Raw genomic sequence first — 16,964 nt, 5'->3', positions numbered from 1 at the left:
TTTCCAGCTGTAGCACGTAGATGTAAGATAGAGCATAGCTTCTGTGCGGTTGCTGGAAATATCTTCAATTTCTAACGTACCTTTTTGCCTTTAATTTTGAATGTGGTTTCAAGCCGCGTACAGCTTTTTTGTCTCTTCACCCTCTCTTTCTCTGAACTTGCACTTTTCTCCGCCTCTGTACACTTTACGCTATAGAAACATTTCGCACGTATGAAAGCTGCTTTTGTTTTCTCTCCCTTCGAACTTTTATCTTAACGTATATCTGCAAAACAAAGTTTTTCTGCATTTTTTCGGATGCCACACTTGTAAATTGTAACCACTTAGAAAACTTTAACAAAGTAGATATTAGATTCTCGTTTCTTGCAACGTAAAATATATAGTTCGTTATCTTTTGTATGCGCTGTATTGTTTCGCATACAGCGTAGAGAAGAAAATACGTGCTATATAAAAATGTAACAGGATCTACAAATCGTAAAACACAAACAGGAAGAGTAATATAAAAAATGAAAAAGAAATGCTGAAAAATACATATTCCTTGTATAAAAAAAAGCAGTGTCTATATGTGCACAAGACAATCTCGTATTCCCTTTCCTCTGTCGAGAAAATACAAAAGAATATCTCTCTTAGTTTTTCCTAGCGACTAGACATTTGTCCCTTATAATTCAACCATTCGAAATAACTGAATCGCCCTGAGCGTTACCTAAGAGTGATATCGATATTGCGCGCCACTGAGGTAACGTCGGATTCCATATATTCCCGTCAAGCGCTCAAGACTCGAAATAAGACGTTGCAGTTCAATTTACCTCGATTCTCGCATCTGCGTATGTGTATGCGTTTTTTTTTCTCATCGTCCCTACCTAAAAGTCCCGCAAGTGGAGTAGATCCTCGCATGATCAGACATGATAGGGGGCTGAACGACCTTTCCAACGCTAGATTAAACTGCTTCGACTGTAATTTATAATTTCCCTTATATTTACTATGTTGCATGCACTTTGAGGGTAATGACACCGCGAAGTGATTTGTGGCTGTTAAGTTTTCATTTATTTTAGCGCATTGGAAACGTTAAAACTTGACATTACCGTCATTAATATATAGAATAAGCAGTGGTTTACATATTATTGCGAGGGATACCGTTGTAAAGATAGCAGAAGGCGGGATAACATTGAGAAATCAAGATCGTGTACCTTTACGTACGAGAGCTTCCTTTTTGTAAGCCGCGTGAAAGCTTAAAGCTCAAAACTGATATATATTTCAACAAGTATGCAGCATGCTGATAATAAAGTTGCTTTGTTTTGGTCTTCTTTTTTAAAGAGCAGCTTGTTTATGACAAATTAATCTTTCAGCGCGGCAAAGGCGTCGCGAGTAAAGTGACTGATTGCCGAGGGTAGCGCAGGGCCATTGCAACCAAGTCGAAATGAATTTGAACTTTGAAAGGGAGAAAGTAAAAGATTGATTTGAAAGAGTGAGCGGCACGGCTTTATTTGGAAACTCAGTGTGATGTATACATCGGGAAGAGAGAGGGAGAGAGAACTGCTTGGCGAGCGTCTAAAATATTCATTCGTTTGGGAAGAAGAAGAATTGCCTAGTATATTTTTAGAGAACACAACTTTCACTTGGCTCTTCGATTGTCGCGTGACTGCGAGCGCCAATCGACTTGAGGCGGCTATTTTGCTTGCGATGAATTATGATTACAGTGATCTTCCAGGCTACAGCAACGCGGCATGTCGTTGACAAGATAGGTAATAACGTCTGGATTGCGCAATGGCCAACCGCGACAATACGGAGGAGCGATTAATTCGTTACAGATCCAAGGTGTCGCGCTGAGGAAACGGGCAGGTTGTGTCATCTGGAGAGATTCGATGGTCATCGAAGATCATCGCCGTGCAAAAGAAGAGAGCAGGCGGGCGAATAAAGCTGGAGGCAGAGAGGTGAACGCGGGCTGCGCGCGTGCGGCTGGTGTGAGTATCGACCCGCGGGCCGCAAACGGGGAGGGTGGGTGAGAGAGGCCGACGTATAGGTATAAGGCGCGCACAGCGATATAGATCCTCGCTGGCTCGCTGCGCAAGCGTGCGCTTCGACTGGCGCTGCTGCCGAGGCGCTGTGATCGGCCGCAGCGTTGGCGGTCTACAGGCAGAGCATAACCCGGCCAGTCCCCCGCGCGCGGGCGCTGCGTGCTCACTGTCACCGCTGCGGAGGCAAACCGAGTGCGCGAGAGCTGACGATCAGCGACGACAACGACGACGACGACGACGACGACGACGACGACGACGACGACGACGAGTGCCGGGGGCGATGGACTAGGGACAGTGCTATGAGCAGCGAGGCAAGGTGCTCGGGATGTCGCTGAGCCACCGGGGGACGACCGGCGCTGGCGGCCGCGGGGCTGGCGAGACCTCCAACGAGGAGTCGTACCTGAACAGCGGCCGGCCGTCGAATCTGCTGAAGACCTCGTTCTCGTCCAGCAAGCTAGAGCAGCTGTACCGCTCGTCGTCCCTGCAGCAGCGCCGCGGCGGCCTGCAATGCTTCCTGGTGACCGCGGTGTTGTACGACTTTTACAGTCTGGCGCTGCCCGACGGCGAGCTGCACACGCGAGGACTGACGACCGTGTTTCTGGGACTGAATCTGGGCCTGCTGGCCTGGGCGGAAAGGGGAGCAAGGGCGAGGGCCGGCCTGTGGGAGCTGGTGCCGCACCTGGCCTGGCATATAGCCATCCTGCAGCTTCTCGCCCAGCTGTTCCTCAAGTCCGCCGAGGTCACGCCCCGAGACAGCCTTGGCTGGCTCCTAGTGCTGCTCTATCTGCACTTTGCCACTCTGCCCCTCAGATTCTCGCTGTGCGCTCTGCTTGCCGTTGGCACCGCCGCGCTTTACATGCTGTCGGTCACCTGGCTCTCCAGGGAGGATGTACCTACCAATCCCGAAGTGCTCGTGAGTATGCCAGCTGTATCTGCTCGCTCTCGCGGGACTGGCTGCTCGCAAGGTCAAGGCGAGCCGACTAACAATTACAGCGGCGCGGTTAATGCCTCGGCGTTCGTTCGCTAATGCCGAACGACTCGCATCACCTCCGTGATCGATTACCGCGCGCCACCTTCGCGAGAGCTCGCGTCTATTTGTACGAGCAATTGACGCGCGGGCCAGCCGAAGTGCAGCTGTCGTTGTTGCGAGATCATGGCCATTTCCGTGCGATTCGTGGTTTTCTGAATGGGCGCTTGATTCGCGCCAAATGGCTTTTGTTCTCGCCCGAATCTGTCCCGCAGTTTCGCTCGTTAAATGCTATTCTTTTGCCAGCTAACGTGGGAGCATAATGGGATCCGTCCATTTCCTCTCTTCTGCAACTTTCCGTTATAGATCATCGTCATCGTTGGCTTCTCGCGCGCGAACGCGCGCCGAATAAATTATGATAACCAAGTGGCTTGCTCCGCGGAAAACAAACTGCCAGAAAGCGTTTTGAGTATGCGGAGGCGCTGCCGTGTTTATCCTCGTGCGAGAACCGACGTTAATCTCAATACATCCCGCCCGCGCGCTCGAGTGTCTTACTTCATTTGCGCGAAAGTTTGCCTGCTCGGCTTTTATATCCCTCGTTGCTCGCTCTCGCGCCCGATACTTTCCGAGCGTACCCGCAGCGAAGCTTCGACAGCCTGTATTACTCGAATGCGCCGGAGAGAGCTTTCGCAATTTTTAAACTTATACGTCGAGCCGTTGCGCTGCATGCAAATTACACAAACGCCCTTTGTTTCGCGCTTGAAAGAGAGGGGAGGGGGGAGGGGGTTAAACTTCGAACGAAAAATAAACAGGACACGACTATATAGAGCTCTAGGAACGTGGGATTGATTTTACAAAACAACATTTTGCGAAAAATTGAAATTGTTGTTCAACTTCTTGATTATGAGTCACGTCACGGTGGCCACTAGTCAGTTTATCATTTTTTTTCAAAGCTCTTTCTCAATATTTCACGTCAAATTCATTTTTCAGTCTAGTGCTAGAGAAATATAAAAAAGTTATAGCAAATTGCACGTGTTTCGTACTTATTAGATCGTAAAACATGTCAATGGAGGTTTCATCTTTTATAATAAATCGGCAATTATTCGCGCAAATCCAATAAATATCTACGCTGAAAACAAATAAACCTTTAACGGGGAAAAAAGGGTGGCGTGTGCAAGCCGTTGAGGGTTGGCAATTTATCGCATGCAAATTGTGTAAAAAAACTCCAACACACGCACGCACACAAGAAAGGATGAGATAGATAGAGGAGCAGAGAGAGAGAGAGAGTGGCTGCATTTACATTTACATCGGCCACGCTTGCGCGTGGGGCGTGATATCTTACAGTGCGGCCTTATTCCGACGACCTTGAAAACTTGCAATTTGCAGCCCTCGCGCGCGCGCGCGCCACCACTACTACCGCCGATAAGGCTGCCGCTGTGCTCGCGAGAGATGAGGCCTTTTTAGCGACACCCTATTTTCGCGCGTCGAGCTCGATCAAACAAGAGAGCTTTTTTTTCTTTCTCTCAACAGTCCTCGCGATAGGCTAGCTGCTTTTGTGTTATTGTTGCCTGTTCCTTTATAGGGGCGCGCTTTTTTTGAATATTCGCGTGATCCTGTAAAAAAGGCGAGATACGTTATTGACGCATCAGAAAATTGGTTTTTATAGTTCTTGTACATGAAAGCGAAGAGGAGTTTACGGTAGTTTGCTAATTAGAGGTGTAGCTGTTGTATGTTTGATGACGTATTAGCCGCACTGCTGCTGTAGTCGTGAACAAAGCTTGAGACGGTCTGTACTAAAATTTTTTGTCCTATTTTATCTAAATCGTTATGACGAGAACAACTTTCACCAACAGTGACTGACACGTATCAATCTGATAATCGTGAAAAATTAAGTTGACTTGAAGAACGGCTACTTCATTTGAATACGTTAAGTACGAAATGGTTTTGGATTGAAATCTATATAGACGATGTACGATCGAGCCGTCAGCAGCCTAAACTTATTGCATTTTTAAGCAGCGAAAGAGAAAAGTATATTGCGTGACGCTAATGAACAATTTTATATTGATTTCGAATCAACATATCCTATGAAGATTCAAATATTTGATAGCGAAGCGGCCAATTGTCGAACGACCTTACAGTTGAACTTTTTCTGATTTTTTCATTCGCTCGGAAAGTTAATGACCGACAGTCCGTTTGCCATGAAATGACAAGGATTAAGGCAAAAATAACGATAACATATTATATCTTTGATGAAGGACGACGGCCTTTGATGCGGCAAGTTGAAAAATTTTAATGACAAAGCGAGATCATGAAACCCTCGAGGTAACTCTTGAACTCGCCGGGCGAAGTCAGTCAACGTGTGTGTGTGTGTGTGTGTGTGTGTGAGTGTATGTGTGTGACTGGCTTTGAGCCGCAACAATGCGCCGAGTTGCGATGCACGTGTTACGCTCGAGTAGACAGAAAGTCCAGTCAATGGTCAGATACTAAAATAAAGAGTCGAGACGGCTGAAGGTAAAACAACGAACTCGCGATACTACTATATGTACATGATCTACTTCTGCATCACTGCTCCATACACACACACACACACACACATACACATATCCATCCTTATTTATTGGCAAATAAAAGTTACTATATAATGATGGCGATGCTTTGTAAGGTATTTTCATCTTTTTTTTTGCACAAGTTCCTGTGTGAAAAATTTCGTATCCGAAATAAGCTTCATGTTTCTTCTGATTTTTCTTCTAAATCTTATAAAACTATTTTATTTGCATAATATAGTTTTATAAAAATTTCCTGAAGCAAATATTCGCAACCTGTAGAGAATAAAATAGGAAAGTTTGAAAATCACGCTGAAACGCTTGGCATGAATAGCTTGGATATTTCATTAAATATCATATATACGTAATTTAGCTTGATATTTCATAAGAGCATTATTTTAATCATCGTTAGCCGTGGATTGCACCGCGTATTCATGAAATAAATATAATTTATTTTCTATATTCCTAATATATATATCATATTACTACTAATGTCAATGTATATTTTTTTATCAAAGTAACACTACATTCGTTTGTTGAAATTAACGTTTTCTATTATTTCAATATTCAATTAATTTTGTTACTCCCGGAATGTACACTTTGTGTCAATGAACGTATTGTTGAGTTGTCGCCTTAGTCAAATAAATTTCCGTACATTTATGTTTACAAATTGCGTGTTGTCGAATTAACAGTTTTGCAAGTTGAACCAAATTATAGTGCAGTCGCGTCAGCGGATGTTCATATGCAGTTAAAACAAAGTTCTTGAGTTGAGTTCTCCAATCGTATTTTTTGATAATAGACGTACGGTTTTATAACTACGGAAGCGAAATCATTCCAGTAGTAATTTTAGTACGGAAAGTTAGAGGCGTTGACAGATGCTTCACAGATTGAAACGTCAAAGACACAAGTTCTGATGGGAATTGTAAATTTATTTGTTCGCATTCTATTCTTGGATTCCAGCTAACAATAATCTTAACTTGGAAGCTGTCTGAGAGTTCGATCTGAGAGTTTCCAAGTAGAATAACAGTATCGATATTCATGACTGTATACGAAACGGAAACATTGAGCTGGTATATTAAGAAAAAAAAATTCTGCAATGTATAGTTGAGTCAATAATTTTAGTACATCAATGAAACGTGAATGAATGAACGGTGAGTGAGTCAAATGAATCAGATATTGAGCGCTCAGATATTTGACATTAACTGATTTTCATCCGAAGGGAGAGCTTGGCAAGACGAAGAGTTAGACGTAGAAGGCACAAAATATAAAAGAACACTACAGTTAAGTTTTTAAATTTAAATTCATCTCTTTCTTGCCAAAAAAGCAAAAATTAATTAAACTTCGTCGTCATGGCGCTAATCAGCTTAGCCGCAGGGTGACGACGCGATTGTCGTCAGCTGCACAAAAGCATCGTCACATTGTATCGTAACAGTGGCAGCTCCCACTCGGCTCTTTCGCGCGCGACATATAACTCGCGGATTGAACGTATCGTAACGCTTTTGTATTTTCATGCTCGCCACGGCTAATTATACCCCACGCTGATCGTGCCATCATTATAAATTCAATGTGTCTGCGACAAAAGCCAAGCGAGAGACGATGGGTCAATATGACGCTTATCTCGCAAACACGCCGAGCAAGATAAAAGAAGACGCGATAACGACGTAACGTTGACAATGCCGTCGCGGTGCTTCGAGATTGAATCTTAATTGTCGCAGTAACGCATTGGCGCCGCGAGAGACATCGTAATTACACTTTCCCCTTGAGTGTGATGCTATATGATGAACGCACGATGAGCTTCTCTGTCTCCGTGAAAATATTAATTTGCCTTCGTGCGGTTTGTATGGGAGCTGACTAACTTGCCGGGAATGCTTATCGATTGCTGTGTTCCGTAGGAATCATCGCAATGTTCGAAGCTAGCCATTGATTTGCGAGCGCGTTTTTTTTTTATTTTGTCATGCCTTTTGAATGAAGAAAACTGTGATCAAGAATATTTATCAAATGGAAATTGTTTGGTGATAATTTTTCAGCAAGAAAATGTGTCTGAAGAATCCAATGAGCGACTGAATAAATAGAAAATATATCTGAATTAATTCAATAATTGTTTTCATTATTTTTTCATGGGATTTTAATTGAGTTTGAGTACACCACCCTTGAAACAATATAATCGAGCGCACTTTTAACTGCCATTCGCAAATAAAAATTATGCCATTTTAAACACATTTGCAAGTATAAATTATAAATTTATAAAAAGTATAAATTCACTCTGTAAGTGCGTAAGTGGGTCGTCATCGTGATATTTTTAACCAAATTTGAAATTCGATATATGCATATATTCCGTGTGCTTTCGACGCCAACTTAATTAGCCAATGTTTCGGAACACACACACACGCACGCGTCTCTCTCTCTCTCTCTCTCTCTCTCTTTTGTTGTCAAAATTTCAATATCGCGATATTAATATCCACTCTTTCGCGACGCTGATTTTAGAAGGTAATTCACCGCGACTCTCGAGTGCGCGCTCGGCGCATGAAATTTCAGTTATCCGTACGCTTGTCGTATATCCGTCCATCGCGGTATATAGAAATGCACGGATATGATTCAGCGCTGGTAAACTTATGAAATACGGTTATGCGATGGAACATATGGAACACTTATAATGTTGCTATCTGGCTTAGAAAACTTTATTTTGCGTTTTAGATAATAGAAATGACACGCAGACAAGAGAAACAAACTCCGTGTTGAAATACGCATTAATTGTATTTGACGTTCATCGTTTTGTTAGAAGTACTCGTACCTACTCGGCAATATGCCGATCCTAATATAAAATCTATAAAAGCAGTAGGTTTGCGTATTGCTTTAGCGTACAATTTATTGATTTTCGTAATAGCCGTGGACCCTCCGAGGCGATATTTCCCCAGCAAATTCTTGATGTAATTGCTCGCTAGGACTTGTGTCTCGCGGATAAAAAGACTATTATACGGGCGCGCTATCGATTTATCATTGAATTCATATTCGGCTACTCGGAATTGAAAACTAAGCGAGGGGATGCGTTTGTCGTTGCAGATCCTGACGGCAACGCTATCGCTGTGCGCGGCGATCCTCGGCGCGGCTTCGTACTCGCTGGCCGAGTTCCAGCAGCGCCGAGCCTTCCTGGAGACGAAGCAGAGCCTGGAGGTGCAGCTGGTGATTGAAGAGCAAAGCGCCGAGCAGGAGCGTTTGCTGCTCAGCGTATTGCCCGAGCACGTCGCGGTCAAGATGCGCCAAGATCTTGGCGCCTCCCTCGACACTCAGTTCAAGAAGATCTACATGTCTCGACACGAGAACGTGTCTATACTCTACGCGGACATCGTTGGCTTTACCGCGATATCCTCGACTTATTCAGCTAGTGAACTCGTCAAGATTCTCAATGAATTGTTCGCTAGGTTCGATAAGCTTTCGGAAAGGTAAATACAGCTCGAGGCGGCTGGCTGCGAAAACTTTTTCCATTAGGTTATTATTAGCTTACCAAGTATTTACTTTATTACTACGATAAATCTTCAGCCAATTTACTAAACTTTGATTTAATAATAATGCGGGCTATTTCGATTGAGTTTGTATTAAATTAGTCACTGATTTATATAAAGTATATACGTATGTTATTCTTGTGAACGATGATAAAGATAAAGTCCGAATCATAAATTTTCAAACAAATTTTTAAATAAAATCTCAATACTAATTATTGTATTTCAAACACGGATTAAATCAAAAGGGTGAAAAAGTATTACAAACGATATCGAAAAATATCCTGTACACATTTTTATTACGTTGATTAGATTCCATAAAAGTTGTGTGATTGCGGAAACTTCCTATCGATTAAAAAATGGTTTTCTTTCAAATCGATCTCTAACGTAAATGGTATTTTAATCAAACAATAGATCCAGTAAATTGTAAAAATCCATTTTTAGAACAGCACAGCAAGGTATTACGATAACAAGAGATAAAAAAAGTAAATGGTTGAGACGTGAGTGTGAAATATGAAGGGAAGAAGGGACATTTTTGGGCTTAAGCCTATGTGCCGTTGCCACACGTGATAAAAGCAATCTATATTTAGCTGTACGTACAGTGTAGGAAAGGGCATGTCTCGTGTGTGTTATGATGAATTCCACTCAACTTAATCTTTCCAGATTCCCTCCCTTCCCCCTATAGATAACCTAAAGAGGGTCAAGGCATTTTAAACTCCGATTTGCATGGACTTCACACGAATATTATCAGCATTTCTAAATTTATTAAAACTGCGGTAGTCGTATCTGGCACGCGTATCAAACGTCAATACGAGAACTTGAAGTGATTGTCGCTCAACGCACGGCGAAGATTGTCCATTGGCAGCGAACCTAAAGTTATTCGAACGGCGCAAAGCTATTCAAGAGTCACAATGAAATTTGACGATTCTCCCTCGAAGAGATCAATACTCCACGGCGCGTGTTCTCGTTTATCGCGCACAACCAACTCTTTCTAAAAATACCCGCGAGCGATTGATTAGCATGCGAGCATCAACCATTCACCGCACCATTGAGATCTATATTTTACCGTTTTTTCTCTCTCTTTCTCTCACTCTCTCGCTGATCGATCGCTGCCCTGCATCGCTTGCGTCATCGGACTTGTACAGTCCCTTCAGAGACCGACTGTAAATATCGAGCGTGTTGACGCGGGCGCGCGACGCGGAAAATGCTTATCGATTTGTGATTACTCAATGAGACTCTCGGACGTATAAGTTTGCTGTCGCCTACGCCTTGCCAACGGGCAAGGCTACGTGCAGCGAGACGATTGATGCCGATTACACTCGTGCTGCTTACTTCCATTTCGAATGCGAATTTTTCGCGTTCGACGGAAAATTTTACGCGTATAGTGGTTTGTCGACCAAATGGCGCTTGGCTGAATTCTCGCGCTCGGATGCGGTTTGCCGTAACGTTGAAATCTCACCGTAGATTGTCAACGACGTGCCCTGCACTACTTTCTTCGAAAATATTCATGCCTGGTATTCTTTATGCATCGGAACACGTGTTTTACTTCACCCTTTTTTACGTATGCTTAGACAAACTCCCCATTAAGCCACGCTAATATAAATAAAATTTAGGCAATTTTATATAACTGTGGAACAAGCAACGCCTTATTCTAATCGCGTCGAAAGTTCGCACACCCAGATAGCGAAACGTACGGATACACTATCATTCATGTAAACGAAATAATTAAAATTAAAGTCGTGCTATGGCCGACGATTCAAAGGATATATGCGCTCAAGTGCTAAAATCACAAATGTGACCGCAACTCGGACGCAAATTGCGGAGGCTCTTCATCTCCTTTGTCGGTCAAGAGTTGACGGTATACGGCCACCGCTGCGCGCTTGGGAATTAGGCGACGTTTGCGCGAAGGCTCTTCAAACACGCTACGAGTATGTTCCAAAAAGCTCTTTCTCCGCGGCAAATTTTCCACTATAAAGGAGTTTGAGTAAGGCGCCCAAGTGCACGCGAACATCGCGCTCGACTGTTACGTAGAGATTCGAGGTACTTGGTCGCTATTGTATTTCAACCTGATATCATTTGTTTGATTATTTTTTCAGAGAATTTTCACTTGTTCTGAAAATTAATCTTACCTTTTCCTATTGATATCGTAATTAACGGAGGTCAAACGAAGCGTGAAGCGCTATTTCGCTCTATCTCGTTAAGATTTGATTGCTAGTAAAAATAAAATCATATCAAATTGTATTGACTCGAATAAAATGAGTCAAGTATTCTAATTCACTTGATTTCTGAAATCTTTATTTAGAATAATGTACGTGGCAGTAGAAATATTTCAATTCCGTCTGAATAATTTTTCGAAAAAAAAAAATCTCCGAAAATGAAATCGGATGAGTAGCAGTTTATCGGATTTGAAAAGAGCCTCGGTAGAAACTATGTACGTATAGAACGTGCGTTTGATCGGCGACATTAAGTTTTAAGGGGGTACGTGGATCGATCGTATAGGCGCGCCGCAGGAGGAAAAAAAGAGAACTGCCTAAGAGGGTAAAAGCTGGTGGTTGGTGTGACCGTAGCCTACTTTCTTATATATCTATCGCGCGCGCTCGTGCATTAACATCCGTTACGTACTCTCCAGATATCTGTATACGCAGGTCGTTTATCATTCGATATGTAAGTTCGCCGAAAAGAGAATTTATTTTTTGTCCGTTCGCGCGGCAAGAGATGAATGCGCGTGCGTGTGCCGCGTGGGACTGATAAATTGTCCTTTTTTTTACGCCAAAGACGGATTTGCTTTTGTCGATAAATGTAGTCAGTCCAATTGATTTGTTTGCCGTGATGCCTGAATGGTGATAATTCCGAGTGACATCGACAATACAGCGTCATTAATGAAACGAGAAAGATTTGCTGTTGTTGTATGATCGATTGACTTTTTTGATTTCGTTACAGTTGTTAATTTCATCCTACTGTTGTGTCGTCAGTGAGATACAAGTACGATACAATGAACCCGAATGTTCGTATATTATATGTGTCGGAAGAAAAAAATTGATTGAACGTTGCTTTTAGACAGTATCACATATGGACCTAATACTTGTTTACTGTGTGCTTGATCGACTCGATATTTGTTGAATCAACATGCGGTATTGCCTTTCACAATCGCGGTAAACTACTGAGTCCTAATTATACAATATGAATCTATTTTTTCTACCAATTTTTATTCTGTTTTTGAAAGCTCGAACAACATATAAAATTGTACTGATTTTATAATATCATTGTTGGCAGTGAAAATACGGGTCAGACAAAAGCCTAATAAATATTTTAAATATTATAGTGTGACAAATAATTAATTAGGGATTCTTATTAAAAAATTAGAAAAACATTGAAATTATCCTATGGTGCACTTTTATTTTATCAATCATGCTCTTATATTCTTTTTCATTTTTTATTATATTGATTAACATTATTAATACAAATACTTTTTTCAAAGGTGGATTTTTCAATTTTTTTTACAAAACACATATCACAAGGAAAAAATCTATATTGATAAAAATCAGTTCCACGTTTCCAAATTCATAATTTATCATATCGAAAACTGCAATAAATAATTTTTTTTTCAACTACACGGATCAAATTATTATTAAATATTTTTATTCTACTCTTTGCATAAAGATTGTGATATTATAACATTTATTTTTATCTAACACCTTCAAAAACCAGATTATTGATTAGTAATAAAGAAATAATTAGAGCAATTTCAAAGTATAACCTTTAGTTTTTACGAAACGCTTTACTCGCTGCTAGTTTTATAAAATGAGCTTTAGAATAATAATAGTGCAGCTTATTTTTTTTCTTTCGTTATCTTCAAAATGACCCTTATCGATTATGATAAATTGAATTTTCATTACTAAAATCTCAACTCGAAATCATACATATACGTTTATTTGCCGTCACAAAACAGTGTATATCGCGTGACGAGATCTCAGCGAATCGTATCATAAATAAAACGTTTCAACATGTCATCCTTCATTTTTTTTATAAAGAAAAATAAGGGAATAAAATATATTCTTTAGGAAATGGTTGCGTGTTTGAAAACATTTTTTTATAATTACGGAACAATCTTTTCTTGTGTGTTTCAATGTGAGTTTCATATTTAGAAAAAAATGTTTCTATTTATTAATTATTATAATTATATTGTATGTAACCATAGTCATAAAAATTTATAGATACTACTTTTATCTACGATTAATATTTCCAGCATTGATTACATTAAAAGTGTTTAGATGAAAATTGTTTTTTTCAATGTTCTCCCTTTAAATTCATTCCTTGGAAATGAAAAGTTTAACGCATATATTGTAACTTATTCAAGTTTAGAAGCTTAAGAATAGATTTTATTGGGTTACAGATACGAGCAGCTGCGAATAAAAATCCTGGGTGACTGTTACTATTGCATTAGCGGAGCGCCACAAGAGCGTCCAGATCACGCGGTACTTTGCATTCGCATGGGTCTGTCGATGGTCAATGCGATCAAGTACGTCCGGGAGACAACCAATAGTCCGGTCGACATGCGAGTCGGCATACATACAGGCGCTGTGCTTGCCGGAGTTCTTGGTCAACGGCAGTGGCAGTTCGATGTCTATAGCAAGGACGTCGAGCTTGCTAACAAGATGGAAAGCAGCGGGAAAGCCGGGTGAGTTCATCAATTTTGTATACCTACTTTTTATAGTAATCATTGTGAAGCGTTGCTTTTGATTTTGATAACGGTATTTTTATTTGCTTTCGCGAAAGTCAACTAATCTGAGATATTATCATATTTACAATAGGGCTTACAAAGCATCTCGTTTTAAACTCCGAAGCCGATACACTTTCAAGAAACTCGCACGCGCACGCGCTCTAGTTTCCCCACGCAAATTACAAAACTTCCAAGTGTTTTTGTTTTATTTTATAGCTTGTAGCAGAATTTTGCTCAAGTATCATTTATCGAAAGAAAATATTGTTTTTATAAAACTTTTAGTTATTCATTGTTATGAAAAGGGAGATAATTGTACAATAGAATCGAGAGAAAAAATGTACGATCCAGAAAAAGAAATATTACAAATATCGATACATCCGCTATTCGGAAAATAGACAGATAGATATTCTTTTATTTGTCGTAAGGCATAATACAAAATACAAACGATTGCACAGATCATGAATATAAATATTTAAGCTATAAGCTCGCACTTTCAAGGCTTTGGTTAAGTACAAGTCGAAATGTAAGCTAAGATATAAATAAAAAATGAAAAACACAACGGAGTACAAAGCATAGTCTAGAGATCATCTCAATCACTCATAAACTTCATAAGGTAAACGTTCAAATATTTCTCAGAGGTAGTCCAGATTAAACACTACATCCCAGTTTAGCATGACTAGTATATTTTGTAAATAACACAAGCCTACACAAAAAAAAAGTCCTGTACATTTGACCAAATCTATTATTTTTTATGTATCCAGCTTTTTTTAAGAAAAACTTCATTTTTTTTTTCAATTATTCCTTGGTTTTTCAAAATTAAAAAATGAAGGAAGGTACTATAAATTTGATTTCAGAATTGAATTCCACGGTAAAAAAATACGTCGAAAACAACGTTTTTAATATTTTTATCAAACAGTTCTAAAACTTCATACAGCACTGAAAATATTAAAAATCAGATAAAATCAGAAATCATTTTAAATTTTATTGAAATATTTAAAAAATTTTGTTATACAACTTTGAAACAGTTTATAGACATTATAAATACTATTCTAGGGGTTTTGAGGTCGCTGATCATGAATTCGAAGTCTAATTTTATAAAAGACAACACCCTGAGGGAGTTAGCGAGAAGTATACGTGGAAAAATTCATCGATTTTTAAAATTCAACGCTTTAAATACTACTTTGAAGTTATTCTACAACATGAATCATGAACCTAAGATTTACTTGGACTTTTAATTGTAAGACTTGAAATCGAGTAACATCGATAAATCCCGTTATAGTATTTTCAAAAGTATTTCAACTTATTTTACAAAAGTATCTCGTACTCTTAATGGTTTAGCGTAATTGAGTGCATAAATTCTAGCTTAAATTTCTTAATTTATTTTGATAGTGAGGTGTTGGATACTAGAAGTAAATACTTTCTGCTTGTATCTTTATTTCTTTCTGTTTACTGGAAAATCTTCACATTTATATTTAAAATTATTTTACGCTTACGTACACATTTTTCTTCAAATGACTGATGCAAAGGATTTCTGAAACGCTTTTGTCCTCGACTTACAGCCGCTTCTCTCTTCACAATCTAACAGTAATCTCGTAACATATTTACATCTTACTGTCCTTAAAATTTGCATTCAAATTCTTTTAATGTCTTGGTGAAACCTTTCTCCTTGATCTTAGGAAAGGAATCTCCTTGATTATTCTTAGGAAAGTGATCAACATGTAAGTTCAAGGAAATGAAGCTTTAAGTTCATTAAACAGCCCAATTTTTCAAAATTATGAACCAGTCTTTTCACAATATTTATGTAATTTACGTCTTTTGTGTTATTTAAAAATGTTGTTGATACTTCTTTAATACTTGGCCATACTGCTTTCTCATTATTTTTCATAATTTTGTCAAAGTTGTCGTCTCTAAATAAAGTACGGATTTCAGGTTTATTAAAAATACCTTCGTTCAATTTAGCATCTGCTTTATTATGGCATGCTCTGTCCAAATACTCGAAGCATTGTTCATCTTTCACTAAAGCCTTCACAAATTGTTTCATCAATCCAAGCTTTATACGAAGAGGAAGTATCAAAATTTTGGACGAATCAACGAGTGGCTCCTTTATAATATTCTGTTTTCCAGGTTCAAATGATTCCCGTTATGACCAAATTTTATTTTTGTAGTGCTTTGCTCTATCTCTACTATCAAATATACAAAAATAACATGGATATTTTGTAAATCCAGATTATTGTCCTACTATCATGGATAAAATGTTCAAGTCATAATGTTCAAATGTTCCTCATATTTTATTTTTGTCAAAAAACCAACTTAAGATTTGAATACTCTTCTTTGAGCACAGTTGAATCTGCTAACGGTATAGGAACGTACTTATTTGTACTGTGAAGAATTACTACTTTAAGGCTGCGCTTTGATGAATCAATGAATAGTCGCCAATTCTCCGATTGGTACATATTCGGTTTTAAGTCATCAATAAGTCCTTTTACATCGATGCATTAAATTAGATCTGAATCTTTAGTAAAATATTTAAGAAACTTTTGCTTTCGATTACGATATGCATCTACTTTTATATCCTTTCTCAACAAATTTTTCCTCTTTAATTCTGAAGCCATAAATTCAGATTGTTCGTTAGTTAAACCAGTTTTTCTAAATAAATCGTTCAAACTTTTTTGGTCAAATTATTTAACAGTTTTCTCTTTATCCTTGGGTACTATCATTCTCATTGGATTTACTTGGCTCCTCATTGGATGTGTTGTCACTTGAAAAAAACATTTCTTTTTCTCATTAATTTGTCGTAAAATTAACTTTTAGCTTTTCATTTTCTAGATCTTCTATAAATATTATTAAAATCTAATTATGAATGTTTTCCAGTAAACAAAAAGAGATAAAAAGACAAGCAGAAAGTATTTACTTCTAGTATCCAACACCTCTCCATCAAAATAAATTAAGAAATTTAAGAAGAATTTAGGTACTCAATTACGCTAAACCATTAAGAGTACGAGATACTTTTGTAAAATAAGTTGAAAATACTATAACGGGATTTATCGATGTTACTCGATTTCAAGTCTTACAATTAAAAGTCCAAGTAAATCTTACGTTCATGATTCATGTTGTAGAATAACTTCAAAGTGGTATTTAAAGCGTTGAATTTTAAAAATCGATGAATTTTTCCACGTATACTTCCCGCTAACTCCCTCGGGGTGTTGTCTTTTACAAAATTAGACT

General features: G+C 39.2%; 1 protein-coding gene across 1 annotated transcript in view; it reads left to right on the top strand.

Moving 5' to 3' along the window:
* The first annotated feature begins 2,163 nt into the window (after positions 1-2,163).
* LOC131666674 (adenylate cyclase type 3) overlaps positions 2,164-16,964 on the top strand; it is a 31,621-nt gene continuing 16,820 nt past the window's right edge. The window contains exons 1-3 of the mRNA XM_058939508.1: positions 2,164-2,925; positions 8,583-8,962; positions 13,413-13,697. Coding sequence (XP_058795491.1) covers positions 2,338-2,925; positions 8,583-8,962; positions 13,413-13,697 — 1,253 coding nt within the window. The 5' untranslated portion in view covers positions 2,164-2,337. The remainder of the gene's footprint in view (positions 2,926-8,582; positions 8,963-13,412; positions 13,698-16,964) is intronic.

The sequence above is a fragment of the Phymastichus coffea genome, unplaced genomic scaffold (assembly GCF_024137745.1).
Source record: "Phymastichus coffea isolate CEN01 unplaced genomic scaffold, Cenicafe_Pcof_1.1 PCOF00060, whole genome shotgun sequence".
NCBI classification, from domain to species: domain Eukaryota; kingdom Metazoa; phylum Arthropoda; class Insecta; order Hymenoptera; family Eulophidae; genus Phymastichus; species Phymastichus coffea.
Note: the sequence above shows the minus strand (reverse complement) of the source record. Positions and strands in the feature narration are given on the sequence as shown.